The 18,262-nt window shown below is 40.7% G+C and overlaps 1 protein-coding gene across 3 annotated transcripts in view; it reads right to left on the bottom strand.

Annotated features, from left to right (window-relative positions):
* Nucleotides 1-18,262, bottom strand: part of LOC103107449 (centrosomal protein of 290 kDa) — a 63,467-nt gene that overhangs the window by 3,396 nt on the left and 41,809 nt on the right. The window contains exons 24-31 of one of the 3 annotated variants that reach the window (XM_060184217.1): nucleotides 15,002-15,136; nucleotides 11,906-11,992; nucleotides 9,626-9,790; nucleotides 8,517-8,639; nucleotides 6,142-6,314; nucleotides 2,525-2,666; nucleotides 786-859; nucleotides 201-277 (exon numbers count right to left, since the gene is read on the bottom strand). In XM_060184217.1, the coding sequence (XP_060040200.1) occupies nucleotides 201-277; nucleotides 786-859; nucleotides 2,525-2,666; nucleotides 6,142-6,314; nucleotides 8,517-8,639; nucleotides 9,626-9,790; nucleotides 11,906-11,992; nucleotides 15,002-15,136 (976 nt within the window). The remainder of the gene's footprint in view (nucleotides 1-200; nucleotides 278-785; nucleotides 860-2,524; nucleotides 2,667-6,141; nucleotides 6,315-8,516; nucleotides 8,640-9,625; nucleotides 9,791-11,905; nucleotides 11,993-15,001; nucleotides 15,137-18,262) is intronic. The other 2 variants (XR_009547997.1, XM_060184219.1) reach the window with 2 other exon arrangements.

Here is an 18,262-nt window from a genome sequence, read left to right as displayed (position 1 = left end):
GACTATATAAATTAGCGGAATTAATAAACTGATTATATGTATATATATATATATATATATATATATATATATATGCACTGAAATAACTCAATAATAGGAACTTGTAAGTAAACAAGGCAGATACAAACTAGCAAAACCTGAAGAAACTGTACCCATGGAATATATATGGAAAGATACGTTACCAGGAATAGTGTCTTCACCTCTACTTAGGTCCTTGTAAACTTCTACCTGATGGATTAAGTCTGCTTTTTCTTTTTCCAGTTGACTGTTAGCTAATCTAGAACAAAATGATAACTGTTAAAATACTGACAGCTCTTAACAAATTGAGCTCCAATATTTGCTGATATTTAAAAATGTAAGTATTATTATTTTTATCTTCATGACTGTAATGCTACCATTCTTAAACAGAAATCATGAAGCTAAAATTCCTTGTTTTTCTTAAAACCTGGCTTGATACAGTTTTCAAGAGTAGTTTTTCTGTTGAGAGAGCCTCATAAGAGATATGCTACACAGAATCCTGGAATCTCTTCATTTTTTTTCTTTTTTTTTTAAATAATATTTGCCTATAAGAGGCTAGAGGTTTAAGACAATCTGTGCTATTAAGTGATTGGTATTAGGTTAAAACAAAGAAAGATAGCAAAATTGAAATTGGTATTAGAAGGATAAACAAAGGCAGCAAAATTGAAAATCCTAGTTTCTAGTATAGTAAACCTAGTTAGATAAAAAAGTTTTTCTTTCTTTTTTTTTTTTTTAAAGAAAATAGTAATAATGTAAATACAATGTACCTAAGAATTTGAAACTCCCGTTGAAGGCCTTGCTCTGTTTCAACACCTTCAGGAACGTGCTTGAGAATCTCAATCTTTGGGCACAATGAAATATAAGAATGCAAAATTTGACAAAGAATTAAGTCAAGTATATGTATTTTTCAATAAAGCAAAACATTTTCAAAAGTACAATGAGCACACTTCTTCCTTTCTTTTTAAAAAATATTTTTATTTTCATGAGAAGATACAAAGAGATGGACCAGAACACTGTTCAGCTGTCTTATAGTGGTGCTGAGATTGGACTTGGCGGCCTGAGGCATAACATTCTTTTCTTTCTTTCTTTCTTTTTTTTTGTTCTTCATTATACTATCTCCCTGGCCACCGATGAGCACATTTCTGTGGCATTCTATTCAGTGACCATTCCACAATTATTTATTGAATAGTTACTGTTGCATTAAAGATAAGGATAGAGGGGGGAGGTGGGCAGTAGCACAGCAGGTTAAGCTCACGTGGTGCAAAGTACAAGAACCGATGTAGGGATCCCGGTTCGAGCCCCCGGCTCCCCAGTGCAGGGAAGTCACTTCACAGGCAGTGAAGCAGGTCTGCAGGTGTCTCATCTTTCGCTCCCCCTCTCTGTCTTCCCCTCCTCTCTCCATTTCTCTCTGTCCTTTCCAACAACGACATCAATAACAACAGCTACTACAACAATTTTTAAAAAAAAAGGCAAGAAAAGGGAATAAATAAATATTAGGAAAAAAAAAGATAAGGATAGAGGGAACCAGAGGGACCAGGCAGTGGCACACTTGGTTTAGTGCACACACACTACACTGCACAAGGACCTGAGTTCAAGCCCTGCAGGGGGAAAGCTACAGGTGTCTCTTGTTTCTCCCTTTATCTTCCCCTCAATTTCTCTATCCAATACTAAATAAAATTTAAAAAATTTTTTAAAGGAATCAGAAACTACACCATGTAGGTCCTTAGAGTCCTTATAGGATATGAAAAAAAAAGTTTAGGTTTTTCTTCCAGTGGTGCTGGGTAACAGTTGGAAGATTCTAAGAATGGGACGGTTATAATCTGTTTTATGTGGTTTTTTTTTTATTGTTCCCTTTTGTTGCCCTTGTTTTATTGTTGTAGTTATTATTGTTGTTATTGATGTCATCATTGTTGCACAGGACAGACAGAAATGGAGAGAAGAGAGGAAGACAGAGGGGGAGAGAAAGAGAGACACCTGCAGACCTGTTTCACCACCTGTGAAGCGACTCCCCAGCAGGTGGGGAGCTGGGGGCTCGAACCAGGATCCTTATGCCGGTCCTTGTGCTTTGCGCCACTTGTGCTTAACCCACTGTGCTACCGCCCAAATCCCGTTTTATGTTTTCAAATGATGGGCAACTATATGGAATATAGGTCAGGGAAGGTAAACCAAGGCAAGAATGGAAATAGGAGTAATTATGATACTTTAGAAATGAGATAATAGCTTGGATTAGACTACAAGTGTGGAGGAGGTGAGATGTCGGCAAGCAAATACGGAGTAGATTTGGACAACAGCTGATAAGATTTAATGATGGAAAAGATGGGAAGTAAGAGGGAGATTGGAACCAATGATCGATGATGAATGCAGGTTTTCTGGTCTACACAAATGGCTGAGGGGTTCAACTCCCACAGATGGGCTCAGTAGGAGGAGAATGGATAAGACAAAACTGAGCAGGAACTTGGGGAGATAACGTGTCACCACGTCAAGGAAACTGCTATCACTCACTCACCTGTTGCTGGAGGTCCTCGGTGTATTTCTTAGCTTTTTGTTCCCTCTCTCTTGATTCTTTCACAAGCTGTTTAAGATCAGTTAGGCTCTGGGTTTTTTTGGCAATATCACTTTGCAATTCTTTCAGTTTTGTTTCATACATTCTAAAAATTTAAAGGGAAAAAATTGGTATGGAAAATCATTTCTCTTGCTCATGTAAGAAGCCAGTTCAAATCACTGCATTGAGAGCTGGAGGCCAGGAAGTCGGGCAGTAACGCAGCCCCTGGCTCCACACCTGCAGAGGAGTCACTTCACAGGCAGTGAAGCAGGTCTGCAGGTGACTATCTTTCTCTCCCCCTCTCTGTCTTGCCCTCCTCTCTCCATTTCTCTCTGTCCTATCTAACAATGACAACAATAATAACTACAACAATAATAAAAAAGGCGGCAGCAAGAGGGAAAATAAATATATAAAAAAAGAAAAAATAGGAGGCCAGAAAGATGGCTCAGTAGCAAGAGTGCAAGCCTTTTTTGTCCTGGGTTCAATCATATGACAGAGGGTAATCTCGCTGCCTTCCTCGTTCTAGCTTACCTGGGAAGGGTGGCTGCTTTGCTATGCATGTGAACCAGGTTTGTGCCCCCAGCACACCACATGGGAGTATTACAACTCTGGGGGAAGCTTGGAGCCATGGTATCTTGCCCGTAATTTTCTTAACCTGGTTTATGGTGGTGCTAGGGATTGAACCTGGGGCTTTTGGTGCCTCAAGCATGAACCTCTTTGCATAACCACCATGCTATCTCCCCAGCCCTCTTTTCATAGCTGAAAAAGTTCTTTGATGCTTTTGTGGTATCCAAATAATTATGATTCTTTTATACTGCTTATAATCAATTCTTTATGATATATATATATACATATACATGCATATATATATATATATATATATATATATATATATATATATATATACATATCATAAAGGAGGGATCAAGGAGCAGCCATTCCTGAATTAGAGGTCAATTAAAATAGAGGGTTTAGTTGTTTTCCCAATCATAACACTAGCCTTCTGCAGGACTGAGAGTGGGCCAGAAACAGGAAGGGATTCTGAGTACTGTCAGGGCAGAAACCAATGATACTTCTCCAGGAAGTGTCATTTCTTTTTTTTTTTTTTTTTTAAAGGATATCTGTATTGTTATGGGGGTCTGTGTATTTTTTTTTTTAATATTTATTTTATTTATTTATTCCCTTTTGTTGCCCTTGTTGTTTTATTGTTGTAGTTGTTGTTGGATAGGACAGAGAGAAATGGAGAGAGGAGGGGAAGACAGAGAGGAGGAGAGAAAGATAGACACCTGCAGACCTGCTTCACCGCCTGTGAAGCGACTCCCCTGCAGGTGGGGAGCCGGGGTTCGAACCAGGATCCTTATGCCGGTCCTTGGTTTTGCGCCACCTGCGCTTAACCCGCTGCACTACAGCCCGACTCCCGGAAGTGTCATTTCTTGGTCACCTGTGTTGCTCTGTACAATCCAACCTCTCTTCTTCTTAGACTTGGCTGATAGGGAGTCAAGTACAGGGCAGTAGGTTCACTAGGGAAATAGCTATAGTCTTGGTGCTAAGGCTCCTATCACAGTGACTGTCATCCACCCGTGTCCATTTGCGATAGATAGCAGGTAGGGCAGATGTAGCCATTGACATCAGAAGAAAAAAAAAAAAAAAACAACGGGTTGGATGGACATAAGACATTCTACGAAAATAAGAATAAAGATGAGTTTATCTGTTGAAATGGGGCCAAAAGAGGTAAAGGGAATACAATTTTGTATGAGATTAGTCAGAGAAGACTTAGTCTGGACCACATTTTTATATTCTGTTTTTTAATATTTATTTATTCCCTTTTATTGCTCTTGTTGTTTTATTGTTATTGATGTCGTTGTTGGATAGGACAGATAGACACCTGCAGACCTTCTTCACTGCCTGTGAAGTGACTCCTCTTTAGGCGGGGAGCCGGGGGCTCGAACCAGGATCTTTATGCAGGTCCTTGCGCTTTGTGCCATGTGCACTTAACCTGCTGTGCTACCGCCCAACTCCCCACATTGTTAAATTCTTTATACTCCTTGAAGCAGGTGCTTAGCCTAAAAGAAGAATGACACTGAAGTCTCTATTCTCTCCCTCTCTCTCTCTCTCTCTCCCTCCCTCCCTCTTTTCCCCTCCTGGGCCTCCCTCCCTCCCTCTCTTTCTACCTCTCTCAGTGTGTGTGTGTGTTTGTGTGTGTCTGACCAGCATTCTTGCTGGGGCTCACTGCCTGTAACATGACACCACCATTCTTAGTGACCATTTTTTCCCCTTTCATTTTGATAAAGGATGAGACAGGGAGATATGGGGTGGGAAAGAGAGAAAAGCAGAAGCAGCAACTGCAGCAGTGCTATACCACTTGTGAAGCTCTTCCCTACAGATGAGGATCAGGGCCTTGAACAGAGTCCTTGCACATGGTAACACGTTTTACTGGGTGAGCCACTGTCCAGCCCCAGCACCGGAGTCTCATACGGTTTCCTCATAATCATGGTGAAACACTGCTAGTGACAGTGGCCATGAACATGAATGTTAACTTGTGAACCTTCACTGCCTCTCTAGTAGCCACAAAAAATTTAAGTTTCACAGACAGGAACCACATGGATTTGTAATAAAGGCTCATGGGGTAAGAGAAAAAAAAAACAAAAAACAAACAACAGAGAAAGAGGCCAATCAGAAACTGAAGCCATCACTGAATCCATCTGTCTGGAATATCTGAGAGCAAGCTGCCTATGATGTAACTACAAAACTGCTGGGAAATTGTGCAGATGTGGTCGAACAATGGCAGGGCCCACAAAGCACTGTATTTCCATGCAAGCATTATTTACAGATCTCCACCATGTTATCCCCTCAGGGTATTGCAAATTCAGTTAAAACCATTGCAACAGTTGCTAAGGACACTTCCACCTTCCCATCATGCCCTTTGCCTCTCTCCACCCCCTTTCCTAGCCAATCCCATCCAGACTTGCCACTTCCGGAATCCTCCCATAAAAGCCTCTCCTGCTTCTGCTTTCGCTCTCTTTGCTCTTCTCTCTTCTGCAACCCGACCTGGAGAAGGGCTGTAGGGTATAGTGGAAGGCGGCCATTTTGCTAGCTCTACGTGGCCTAAACCGCTCGCACTCAACTCTGGGGCGTCCTCGTGAATAAAGATTTGCATTCTGCTCCGCCACAAATTCCTGGTCTCTTCTCTCTCCCCCGTGATGCAACCCAACACAAAACTGCACAGAGTTCAGATCCAGTAGAAGACAAGACACACGGTAGCTACCTTGTGCCTGGCTGATAGCAGAGGCAGAAAATGAAGTGATTAGGCTGAAGGGTAACAGGAAGAGCACTGCCCAGGATGAACCTGGCACCATCAGTCCAGGCTCATGACTGACAGCATCCTCGTTCCTTTCCTGCTCCTGGTTTAAATGTTTTAAGGAGAAAAACATACTCTTGTATGCAACAGAAAAATTATCACATCCAACAGTTTTATCAGAAAAGAGCCCCAAAGTTCATCAGAATAGTCCCATATTCATTTAAAATTACAGTGGAAGAATTAGAACTGATCACATTTTCTGAAAATTTTAAACTCTTTCTACCTTGTGACAACTATCGATTTCCAGCTCTTGCTGTCGGCACCTTCCAGCTGTGGACCTCTACTTTCGGCAAACTGCAGTCTCTTCCCAGTCTCTTCCAGTTGAACTGTCATCTTCTCATTTAGTATCTCTAAATTATTCTTTGAGATTCGCAACTTCTCTGCAGCTTCAGTTTCCTGTATTAAGAGATGACTCGTATAAGATAAGAAAATACTGCTTTTTGGGAGTCGGGCAGTGGCGCAGTGGGTTAAGCGCACGTGACGCAAAGCGCAGGGACCGGCGTAAGGATCCCCGTTCGAGTCCCTGGCTCCCCACCTGCAGGGGAGTTGCTTCACGGGTGGTGAAGCAGGTCTGCAGGTGTCTTATCTTTCTCTCCCCTCTCTCTCTGTCTTCCCCTCCTCTCTCCATTTCTCTCTGTACTATCCAACAACAAAGCAATGTCAACAATGGCAATAATAACCGCAACGAGGCTGCAACAACTAGGGCAACAAAAAGGGGGGAAAAATGGCCTCCAGGAGCGGTGGATTCATGGTGCAGGCACCAAGCCCAGCAATAACCCTGGAGGAAAAAAAAAAAAAAGAAAAGACTGCTTTTCCACATGCAAAATCAGCACTATAAATAAGATGAAAAATAGAACCCAAAGTTCTAAATGCTCATTAAAGTTCAACTACAAACCCCACATTTCTCTTACTCTATAGCAAAATGATCAGACTAACTAAAACATCATCTTGTAAATTATTTTAGAGAAATACATTGGCGAGCATGTTACTTCACTGGTTACTTTAACTGCCATCTTTGTGTGCAGTATTTTTGGAATAACTTGATAGTATCTATGTCTTCAAAATTTAAAAGATGCCTGCTTTCCTACTTCTTCCGAGATCTAGTTACAAGTATAAAAATCTATATGTGCCTATCACAGGTTATTATCAGACATTCACTTTGAAAGGACAGTCTCACACCCACAATATATTACGATTCAAATTAGTTTAAAAATATTAAACTTTGACATGTTCACTGGATCATCAACCATGTAACTAATAGCTGTCTCCCTAGAGGCAGGAAATATATTTTGTCATTTAAGCAGAAAAGAAAAAAAAAAGTCTTACTGATTATTTAGCAGAGTACTTTCAAATAATTATTAGGGCAGTGTAGGTGTTCTAAATCATGGGAAGAAATACGTGACACACCACCACAGATGTGTGAAATAAGGTTATTGATCCCATTTTTAAAGGTTTTGTGGGAGCCACATGCAGAGAGTTTCCCATGAGAGAGAGACAGACAGAGGTAGATAAGCGTCACTGTGATCAGATGCTGGGCTAGGGGTCAAATCAGAAGGCATGGAATCCTATAATCTATCCGTTGAGCTACTTACTCAACATCTACTACTCCCAGTATTACAGATGAGAAGGGATGGACAAGCTACTACTCCCAGTATTACAGATGAGAAGGGATGGACAAGCTACTACTCCCAGTATTACAGATGAGAAGGGATGGACAAGCTACTACTCCCAGTATTACAGATGAGAAGGGATGGACAAGCTACTACTCCCAGTATTACAGATGAGAAGGGATGGACAAGCTACTACTCCCAGTATTACAGATGAGAAGGGATGGACAAGCTACTACTCCCAGTATTACAGATGAGAAGGGATGGACAGGGGTTGCTTGCTCGGCCCATTTTTCACAACCCATTTAATAACAGGACCAGGCTTTGAAAGTTGCCCGCATATCTTCTACAGCATACTGCTTCTAAATTTATTTTACTTTCAGTGAATTTCATGGTGAAAGAAAGCATAAGGGGAGTCAGGCGGTAGTGCAGCGGGTTAAGCGCACGTGGCACAAAGCTCAAGGACCTGCAGAAGGATCCCAGTTTCCAGTCAGGATCCCCACTCGCAGGGGAGTCGCTTCACAGGCGGTGAAACAGGTCTGCAGGTGTCTATCTTTCTCTCCCCCTCTGTCTTGCCCTCCCCTCTCCATTTCTTTCTGTCCTATTTAACAACAGTAATAACAACAACAATAATAACTACTACAACGATGAAAAACAACAAGGGCAACAAAACGGAAAATAAATAAATATAAAAAAAATTAAGTGGTTCGGGAGGTGGTGCAGTGGATAAAGCATCGGAATCTCAAGCATAAGGACCTGAGTTCAGTCCCCGGCGCACATGTACCAGGGTGATGCTTGGTTCTTTTTCTCTCCTTCTATGTTCCTCATTAATAAATAAAACATTAAAAAATAATTTTTAAAAAGGCATAAAACACAATTTTAAAATCCTCTCTACGTTGAATAGACACTCATCGTTTTTGCATTTATGTTTTTCCAAGATGCATTTGTAAAAATAAAGGTACTTATGAGCTACTAGTAAAGAAAGCCAGACCTTTTTAAGTTCTTTCCGAAGCCTTTCATTCTCAGCGACAATTTTCTCTGTGCCTTTGGTCTTGGATTCATAGTGCATGCTCAACTGACGTCCAAGATGAATTTTAAGTTTTTCTAATTCAGCCTGGTAGTAATAGGAATAATTATCAACATAAAGAAGACAGTCTTATCAACACATAAGAATCAAAGTAGTTTTTGAGACCTTATTTGATAGGATTACAGTGAAAATCTCCCTGCGTCTAAAGCAGACTCTCAGCGCTGGCTATATGAACTAATGACTTTAAAAAAAAAAAATCATTGAATCCCACAATAGAAATCATTCAACTAGATCTAGATTAGAAAATGAAATGTTCTAAAAAGGGGTCGGGTGGTAACACAGTGGGTTAAGTGCATGTGGCGCTAAGCACAAGGACCGGCATAAGGATCCCGGTTCGAGGCCCCGGCTCCCCACCTGCAGGGGAGTCGCTTCACAGGCGGTGAAGCAGGTCTGCAGGTGTCTGTCTTTCTCTCCCCGTCTCGGTCTTCCCCTCCTCTCTCCATTTCTCTCTGTCCTATTCAACAATGACAACATCAGTAACAACAACAATAACCACAACAATAAAAGAGCAACAAAAAGGAAATAAATATATAAAAAAGAAACATTCTAAAAAATCTCAGGATTGGGGAGGTATGCATCTGTATTACTTTATTTCTTTAAAGTTTTTTTTTAATTTCTTTTCCCTATTGTTGCCCTTGTTGTTTTTCACCTCCTGTGAAGCGACTCTCCTGCAGGTGGGGAGCCGGGGCCTCGAACCGGGATCCTTTTGCAGGTCCTGTGCTTTGCCCCACCTACTTTTAACCTGCTGCACTACCGCCCGACTCCCAGCATCTGTATTTTTAAAAAATACACAGTGCAAATTATTTTATGCTATCAGAGTGAGGATTGTTGGTCTTAAAGTAATAATGAGCATGCAGACTATTCCAAGTATTCCCGGTCTTATTTATAATAAATTCTGTAAGAATAAAATTCATGTATACATTAAAGCTATTTTATATGGTATGAGTATATTTTTTCCCATAAAACCTACAATAGTAAGATAATAACAAAAAATAATCACATTAAAAAATTACCTTCAACTTTTCATTTTCTAGCTCAAGATTGGTCATTTTTTCAGTGGTCAGTATCCCTGAGGCTTTTTTCAGTTGTTCATTTTCCCTTTGGACTTTTTCAACGACTTTTTTCATTAAACCGATAGTTTTTTCTAGTTCTGGAATTGTCTTTCCACTTCTTCCAGACTACAAAAGGACATGTAAATATTTACTTGAACTGCATGTTTTTAAAGTATAATGTAAAGTACCAATAATGCAACAGGCTCACTGTTATACTCATTGTTGATTGCTAACATATGAATTTTAAGCTTGCGTTACTTTGGTTTGTTATATGACACTGTAAAAAGAACAGTGATTCTCACTTTATAAGAAAAATAAGTCACAGATTTGCTATTCTTTTAAAAAGGCATGTTGCTAATGAATAACAGTTTAAACAGTCTTGATGCTATTCCAAATGAATAAAGCCTAAAGACCTAAATATGTCATTTAGCTAACATTATTCTCCGTCACATATTCGCATTATATGGAATCAAAGAAGAAGAAAAATCCACAGAAGAAAAACTATCTTGAAACAGCTCCAGAGTTGTCAAATTCAGGCTGCAGCATAACAGGGACAGTTTTAGCTAAGAAAAATTATGAGCTAGAGATTCTGTTTCTGGGGCTGGCAAGGCAGTGCCAGTTCAACCCTGTCGCACGGCACTGAAGGAAGCACTGATGGTGTGTTGCCTTTCTTCTCTCTAGCTCTGTCTGTCTTCCTATCTTAAAAAAATTTTTTAAAAAATGACCTGGTGTGGTGAAGTCCCCATTATGACCAAAACACTTAAAAAAAAAAAAAAATACGTGGGAGCCAGGCGGCAGCGCAGCAGGTTAAGTGCATGTGGCGCAAAGCGCAAGGACCGGCATAAGGATCCCAGTTCGAGTCCCTGTCTCCCCACCTGCAGGGGAGTCACTTCACAGGTGGTGAAGCAGGTCTGCAGGTGTCTGTCTTTCTCTCCCCCTCTCTGTCTTACCCTCCTCTCTCCATTTCTGTCCTAACAATGACAACAACAATAATAACTACAACAAGAAACAACTAGGACAACAAAAGAGAATAAATAAATACTTTTTAAAAATTATAAAAAAAAATTACGTGGGAGCTGGGCAGCAGCGCAGCGGGTTAAGCACATGTGGCATAAAGCACAAGGACCAGCGTAAGGATCCCTATGATTTGGGCCCCCGGCTCCCCACCTGCAGGGGAGTCGCTTCACAGGCCGTGAAGCAGGTCTGCAGGTGTCTTTCTCTTCCCCCTCTCTGTCCATTTCTCTCTGTCCTATGCAACAACAGCAACAACAACAACAATAATAATAACAACAACAAGGACAACAAAAGGGGAAAAAATGGTCTCCAGGAGCAGTGGATTCATGGTGCAGGCACGGAGCCCCGGCAATAACCCTGGAGTCAAAAAAAAAAAAAAAAAGAGAAAGAAAAAATAAATTAAAAAAGTTATGTTTCTGTAATATATATATATATATGAAAGACATGAAAAACTGGTAAAATTATTAAGAGATCGGACACTAGTCAATTTAGCTGCTTTAGAATAGTTCAGTAAAACTTGTATTTTAGCCTATATTCATACTCTGAAATAAATAGCTCCAAAATAGATAACATATAATTTCATAGTTACCTTAGACACAAGCTGTCAAATTAACATATGAATTTTATTCGTGAAAACAATTGCTGTCAGAAAGGCATATCCCCACATGCATTATACTAGCAATGATATTTTTCACCAAATGCATCAGGTTTTGAAAATCATGTCTTAAATTCTTACATTCTGATTATTTCTGCTTTGTGTCATTCATCAAGATGGGATAAACAAGGGCTTAAATTTGTCCTTGTCCTCATTAGCAGTATTTCTTCACTGCAAAAAGCTAATACGAAAATCACAGTAGAAGAGAAGTATAAGTTTGCTGCAGATATCAAAAACTGATTTCAAAATGTTACAATTGGACCAGGGAGCATTCAGTAGATGACTCAAAAGATAAAAAGGAATAATCCCAAATGTAGAATGTTTACAAAATGTGGAGGAACATGCAATGGGGGGGGGGAGAGCCAGAGTATGTCAGGTGTGACATAATAATAAAATAACTAAAAACAGAAAAAAAAAAACCCCAAAAAACTCTGTACTGTTATACTAAGAATGCATCCAAAAGAAAAACTGAAACTGGAGGTACTAGTAGAGACATCTAAGTACTACAATGACATTTATTAACCACCCGCTTATCACTTGTGAAACCAAAGCAAATAATTTCACGTGCTTACCCCTCTCACATGGCCAAGCTTCCATTCAACTTCTGCTTTTTCTTTCTTAAGAAATTCGCACATTTCCTTCAGATCTCTTACTTGATTCTAAAAGGTGAAAGCAAATGTGTAACCACTCAACACAGTGAGATGATCACTGATGAGAAGAGGCAAACACTGACCTGAAGTAGCACTATTAGCACCTTGCACGGTCAATCTTCACATCAAGGATACTGAACTGAGGCCTCTAAGTGTATACGTACAAGAGTATCTTGTGCTTTTTTTTTTTCTTTTTTTTGGGGGGGAGCCAGGGTTGGAACCTAGGACCTCAAACACACAAAATGCACTCCACCAATAAGTGCATCCCTGGTTTGACTTTCCAGAAGTATTTTCCACACGATTGTCTTAGTATATGGTATACATTTGACTTCAGAGTTTTGAGTTTTAAACTCAGTGATCCATAACATGTGAACATGAACATGTGAAGTTTTTCTTTTTCTTTTATAAATTACATATGAACTTCTTTACTCACCATATATATATGTAGAAAACTGGGCTATGTGCAAAAATTCTGATGAGAAGCAGGACAGCGCTTAATGATGTCATCAGTGGGATTCGGAACTTGCTAATATTCCATGTGACAGTTGTTAATGAGAAACGCCAACCATCCTCTTGCTTCAGGATACTGTTTCTACTGTCTGAAATTACTTTGCTACTTTGACACCTCTCACTACCTTTTCCTAGTTACATACACACACACACACACACACACACACACATATATTTGCCACAAGGCTTATCACTGGGATTCGGTGCCTACACAACTAATCCACTGTTCTTGGTGGCCCCTTTTTTCTTTTCTTTCTTTTTTATATTAGCTAGGACAGAGAGAAATTGAGATTGGAAAAGGAAAAAACAAGAGACACCTGCAGACCTGCATCACAGCTCATGAAATTCACCTGCCCTGCACAGGACCAGGCCCTTGAGCATAGTAATGTGTGTTCAACTAGGTGCACCACTGCCTGGCCCCTAAAATTATCATTTTATCAAGAAAATCTATATATATATTTTAAATTTTTTTATATTTATTCCCTTTTTTGTTGCCCTTGTTGTTTTATTGTTGTAGTTATTATTGATGTCATTATTGTTGGATAGGACAGAGAGAAATGGAGAGAGGAGGGGAAGACAGAGAGGGGGAGAGAAAGATAGACACCTGCAGACCTGCTTCACCTCCTGTGAAGCGACTCCCCTGCAGGTGGGGAGCCAGCCGGGGGCTCAAACCGGGATCATTAAGCCGGTCCTTAAGCTTTGCGCCACCTGCGCTTAACCCACTGCGCTACCGCCCAACTCCAGAAAATCTATATTTTTAAATAGCTACCTCACACACCCCAACCAACAGAAGCACCAACACTCTTTATACCAAGCATGTTTTCTCTACGCACACAGGCAACTGATGACAGGCTACAGATAGACTTGTGTATCTATCAGCTTTCCCAACACAAAATTAACTTCTCAACAAGTAACTGTTAAATGAATACATGTAGAAAATATGGGGCGGGGGGTCGGGCGGTAGCACAGTGGGTTAAGTGCATGTGGTGCGAAGCTCAAGGACCAACATAAGGATCCCGGTTCCAGCCCCTGGCTTGCCACTTGCAGGGGAGTCGCTTCACAGGTGGTGAAGCAGGTCTGCAGGTGTCTATCTTTCTCTCCCCTTCTGTCTTCCCCTCCTCTCTCCATTTCTCTCTGTCCTATCTAACAATGACATCAATAACAACAACAATAATAACTACAACAATAAAAAACAAGGGCAACAAAGGGGAAAATAAATATTAAAAAAAAAGAAAAAGGAAATATAGGGGGCTGGGTGGTAGCGCACTGGGGTAAGTGCATATAGCTTGAAACATGAGGACCTGCACAAAGATACAGGTTCAAGCCCCCGGTTCCTCACCTGTGGTGGGGGGATTCATTTCACAAGCAGTGAAGCAAGTCTGCTTCCCTGCTCTATTTTCCCCTCCTCTCAATTTCTCTCTGTCCTAACCAATAAAATGGGAGGAGGGGATGATGGCCACCAAGAACAACAGATTTATAGCACAGGCACCATGACCCAATAATAACCCTGGAAGCAAAAAAAAAAAAAAAAAAAAGTATAACACTACCATGATATTTTATGAATATGAGTTTTTAACTTTTTTTATTTTTGGTATCTCATTGTTGTGTTTATTTGCATTTCTCTGACAACTTGGAGTATTTTCTCATGTGTTTTTTTATTTTTATTTATTTAGTCGATAGAGACAGCCAGAAATCTAGAGGGAAAGGGGAAATAGAGAGGGAGAGAGACAGAGAGACACCTGTAGCCCTGCTTCACCACTTGTGAAGCTTTCCCCCTGTAGGTGGAGACCAGGGACTTGAACCCGGGTCCTTGCGCATCGCAGTGTGTGCACTCAATCAGGTACACCATCACCTGGCCCCCTTTTTTTATGTGTTTATTGGCCGTTTAGATCTCTGTTATGGAGACTATTCTGTTTACCTCTCTCCCCATTTTTGGATGGGGTCATTTGTTTTCTTGTTGCTAAGTTCAGTGAGTTCTTTATATATTTCGGTTATTAGCTTCTTGTCTGATGTATGGCATGTAAAGATCTCCCATTCTGTGGAGGTCTCTTTGTTTGGGTGATGGTTTCTTTTTTTTTAATATTTATTTATTCCCTTTTGTTGCCTTTGTTGTTTTATTGTTGTCATCGTTGTTGGACAGGACAGAGAGAAATGGAGAGAGGAGGGGAAGACAGAGAGGGGGAAAGAAAGACAGACACCTGCAGACCTGCCTCACCGCCTGTGAAGCGACTCCCCTGCAGGTGGAGAGCTGGGGGCTTGAACCAGAATCCTTACGCTGGTCCTTGCGCTTTGCGCCACCTGCGCTTAGCCCACTGTGTTACCACCTGGCTCCCGGGTGATGGCTTCTTCTGCTGTGCAGAAGCTTTTTAATTTGATGTAATCCCATAGGTTTATTTTTGATTTAGTCTTCTTTTTGACTTTTTCTTAAGTATATGGTAAACATAACCACCAAGGGGGCGGGTTTAGATGCTAGGTTTTTCAAAAAGATCATAATAACATTAAGCTTACCTTTAGTCTTGGTAAATCTTTATTTGCTTGCTCAAGCTGAAATTTTAGTTCTATATTTTCAGATGACAACTTCAAGTTTTCCCTCTGAAGCTCTTGTTCTTTTTGATAATGATCTTCTGACTCTATTCCTGAAGTCTTCAGAAAGAAAGAAAAAGTTAGAAAAAGAAGTATGCTCCAATAGTAGAAGTCATGGAAAACATACTGGATTTGGAAACACTACATATGTTAAAAGGGAAGAGGAGAAAGTGACAGAAAAGCATTAGAGAAAAGCAAGATCAATCTTAAAATAGAAAACTTGAAAAAGAAAAGGTAATAGTTTTTTACAGTGCATATAAGAAACAGCAAATACAGTGGTCTGAATTAGAATATTAAAAACACTAGTTTTCAAATGTCCATCCACCCCTATGTTCACTGCTGCACTATTTACACAACAATTAAGACAGGAGATCAATCTACATGCCCATCAACAAATGACTGGGCAACAAAGATGTGGTGTATATACTCAAAGGAATACTAGTCAACTCTAGAAATGAAACCTTAATTGTTCCAACAATATGGGTTGGACTCAGGGTGATTATGCTAAGTGAAATAAGCCAGAAAGAGACAGGCAAATTTGAATGGTTTTATTCATGTGGGACATGCAGAAACAATGCAAGAATAGTAACAAAACAAAACAGAATGAGAATAAGATGGTAGCTAACACAGGGGGAGGGAAAACACATGGTGTAAGAAAAAGCCAGAAGGGCTCAATCTGACAGTGGAGAATGGTAATGGAACTTTGATGGTGAGCTGACGTGAAACTAGACTTCTGAAACCTATGTAGTCCTGTAAATCAATGATTAGTCAATAACCACAAAAACATTTGGTATGACACATGGCTTGCCTTGTACACTAGGGTCCCAGATGGCATCTCTTTAATAAAAATTATTTTTATTATCTTTATTTATTTATTAGATAGAGATAGCCAGAAATTGAGAGGGAATGGGGTGATAGAGAGGGGGAAAGACAGAGCCCTGCTTCACCACTCGCAAAGCTTTCCCTCTGCAGGTGGGGACCCAGAGCTCGAACCTGGGTTCTTGCTCATTGTAACGTGCGCTCAACCAGGTGCGCCACAGCTACTACCACCATCACACCTCACCCCCCCAAATAGCATCTTTAACAATAATTGGTGACATTCACTACAGTGTAGTTTTCCATACAGGGAGATTTTTAGAGCACGCTGAATTATCAACAAAACTCTCTGAGGCAAAACAAACATCTCTGACATGTCTTCTATTTGTTATTGTCCAACTCTCTTTTCGCTCCGCCCCCTCTCCTAGTCACACCCTGTTTTTACACCCTACCACTTCATTCCTGGAGAGTATAAATGCAGATGAATAAAGCCAGCATGGCTTCCCAGCTCAGACATGAGTCCCTGGTTGTCTGTCTCACACCCATGAAGCTAGCCCAGCATCTGGTGCCTACACAGGGACTGGCATTCTCCAACACACTCCAGGACCCCATAGACTCCCAGCCCCACTCCCTACCCCTCTGTTCTCAGAGTCTCATGCTCTGGTGCAATAGACCAAACCCAGTCCGTGTTTTACTTTGTGTTTTTCCTCTCTCTCTCTCTGTGTGTGTCTTTTATCGTCCTTTTATTATTTCCACTTGGGTGTTAATGGTTGTGACAGCACAGCTGTCAACACACGGAAACAGCCTTTCATCTCCCCACTACAGGTAGGTCTGCAAGACACTTTCTGCCCCCAACCTGGGCTCTTTACCATCATCATGCACTCCAGCCCCTCTACCCTTTCCCCAGAGTCTTTGGTGCAATCTGTCTCACCTAGTCTTAGTATAACCTTATGTTTTTCCTTACTGCCCGTCAGATCATCCAGTGTAAGCCCTTCTCTTTCTGGCTTAGCTCACTCAACACGATACTTTCGGGTCCATTCAAGATGTGGCGGAGGAGATGACTTCCATTTTTAACAGCTGCGCTGCATTTATATACATATGAATACATCTACATGTATATATATATGTATATATATATATATATACACATATATATATATATTAAATCCTACATGATTGTTTCCATCTACACTATATAGACATGCTACTTGCTATTGAAAAACTCAGCTCGCAAAGACATCAAGAACCACTTTGTGCTCAAACCTGGGGCGATTCATTTCTTGGCTGGCCTGGGCCATCCGCTGCTGAGTATGCCTGAGCACCTTGCTCGGCCCAGGGATTCACAGCAGCTGGGGCGCAGTCACGGACGGTCTGAGAGTCTTCTGGATCCTTGTGGTTGCTGTGGCTCACGTCTTCAGCGACATGTCCCGTGCCTTTCTCATTCTTGTCTAGCTCATTCACTCCCTTCTCCTGCTTTCCACAGCAGTGCTGATTCATTTCCTCAACTTTAGAAACTTCAGAGTCTGGTTCATTTTCAAAATTAGTGTTAACACCTGCTGAGGGGCTGCTGCTTGACCTACATGGACTTGACTTCGAGCTGGATATTTCTTCAGGTTTATTTAACTCAGAAGGAGCTACGCTACCTTTTGCTTTATGCTTTTCTCCATAAGTGTAACACTGTAGACTATTTCTGGGTACCTGAGAAGAAAAATTGTCCCTGACATCTAACTCCTTCCTACTTTTAATTCTGAACATGTCAAGTGATTTTTGGTTCCTGTGTAAAATGCTCTTTTTGTGAAACATATTAAACCTGTATGTATCAGCGCTGGTAGCAAGGGTAGAAAGCGTAGCCGTGTCACTTAACAGTTTTTGCTTAAAGCAAAAGAAAGAGATGAAGCATGAGAAGATGAAAAAAAGTTAACAAAAATATACACAGTGTTTTAAAAGGACGCAACAGTTCTATCCTAATGTCTTTATAATAGGAAACAGAAACAGCACGCATGCTGATAAAAAATAATGCCGTAACATTCTTTTATCTAATTCTATGTTCTCACCATAGCAACATTTATAAAAGTACAGTTCAGTTCTCTAGAAATCATTTGTAGTAAGGTTTCATGTCAAGCCTTATGTAAGTTTACTGTTAATGGGAAAGGTGTATTAAAGTTAGCACATAGTAGTTCACACTAAAAGGAAAAGTTGAACTTACTGCATTGATATGAATGAGAGGAACCTAAGGGCTTTGACTAGGTGCAGGTGAAAATGGATGTGACCCTTAGTCCTTAACAATGGAGGGATGAAAAAGAAGAAAATGGGAGTGGGGCGGTAGCACAGCGTTGGTTAAGCGCACGTGGCGCAAAGGGCAAGGAACAG

This window comes from Erinaceus europaeus, unplaced genomic scaffold, assembly GCF_950295315.1.
Source record: "Erinaceus europaeus unplaced genomic scaffold, mEriEur2.1 scaffold_430, whole genome shotgun sequence".
Lineage (NCBI taxonomy): Eukaryota > Metazoa > Chordata > Mammalia > Eulipotyphla > Erinaceidae > Erinaceus > Erinaceus europaeus.
The sequence above is the reverse complement of the archived record's forward strand: the minus strand, read 5'-3'. Positions and strand labels throughout refer to the sequence as shown.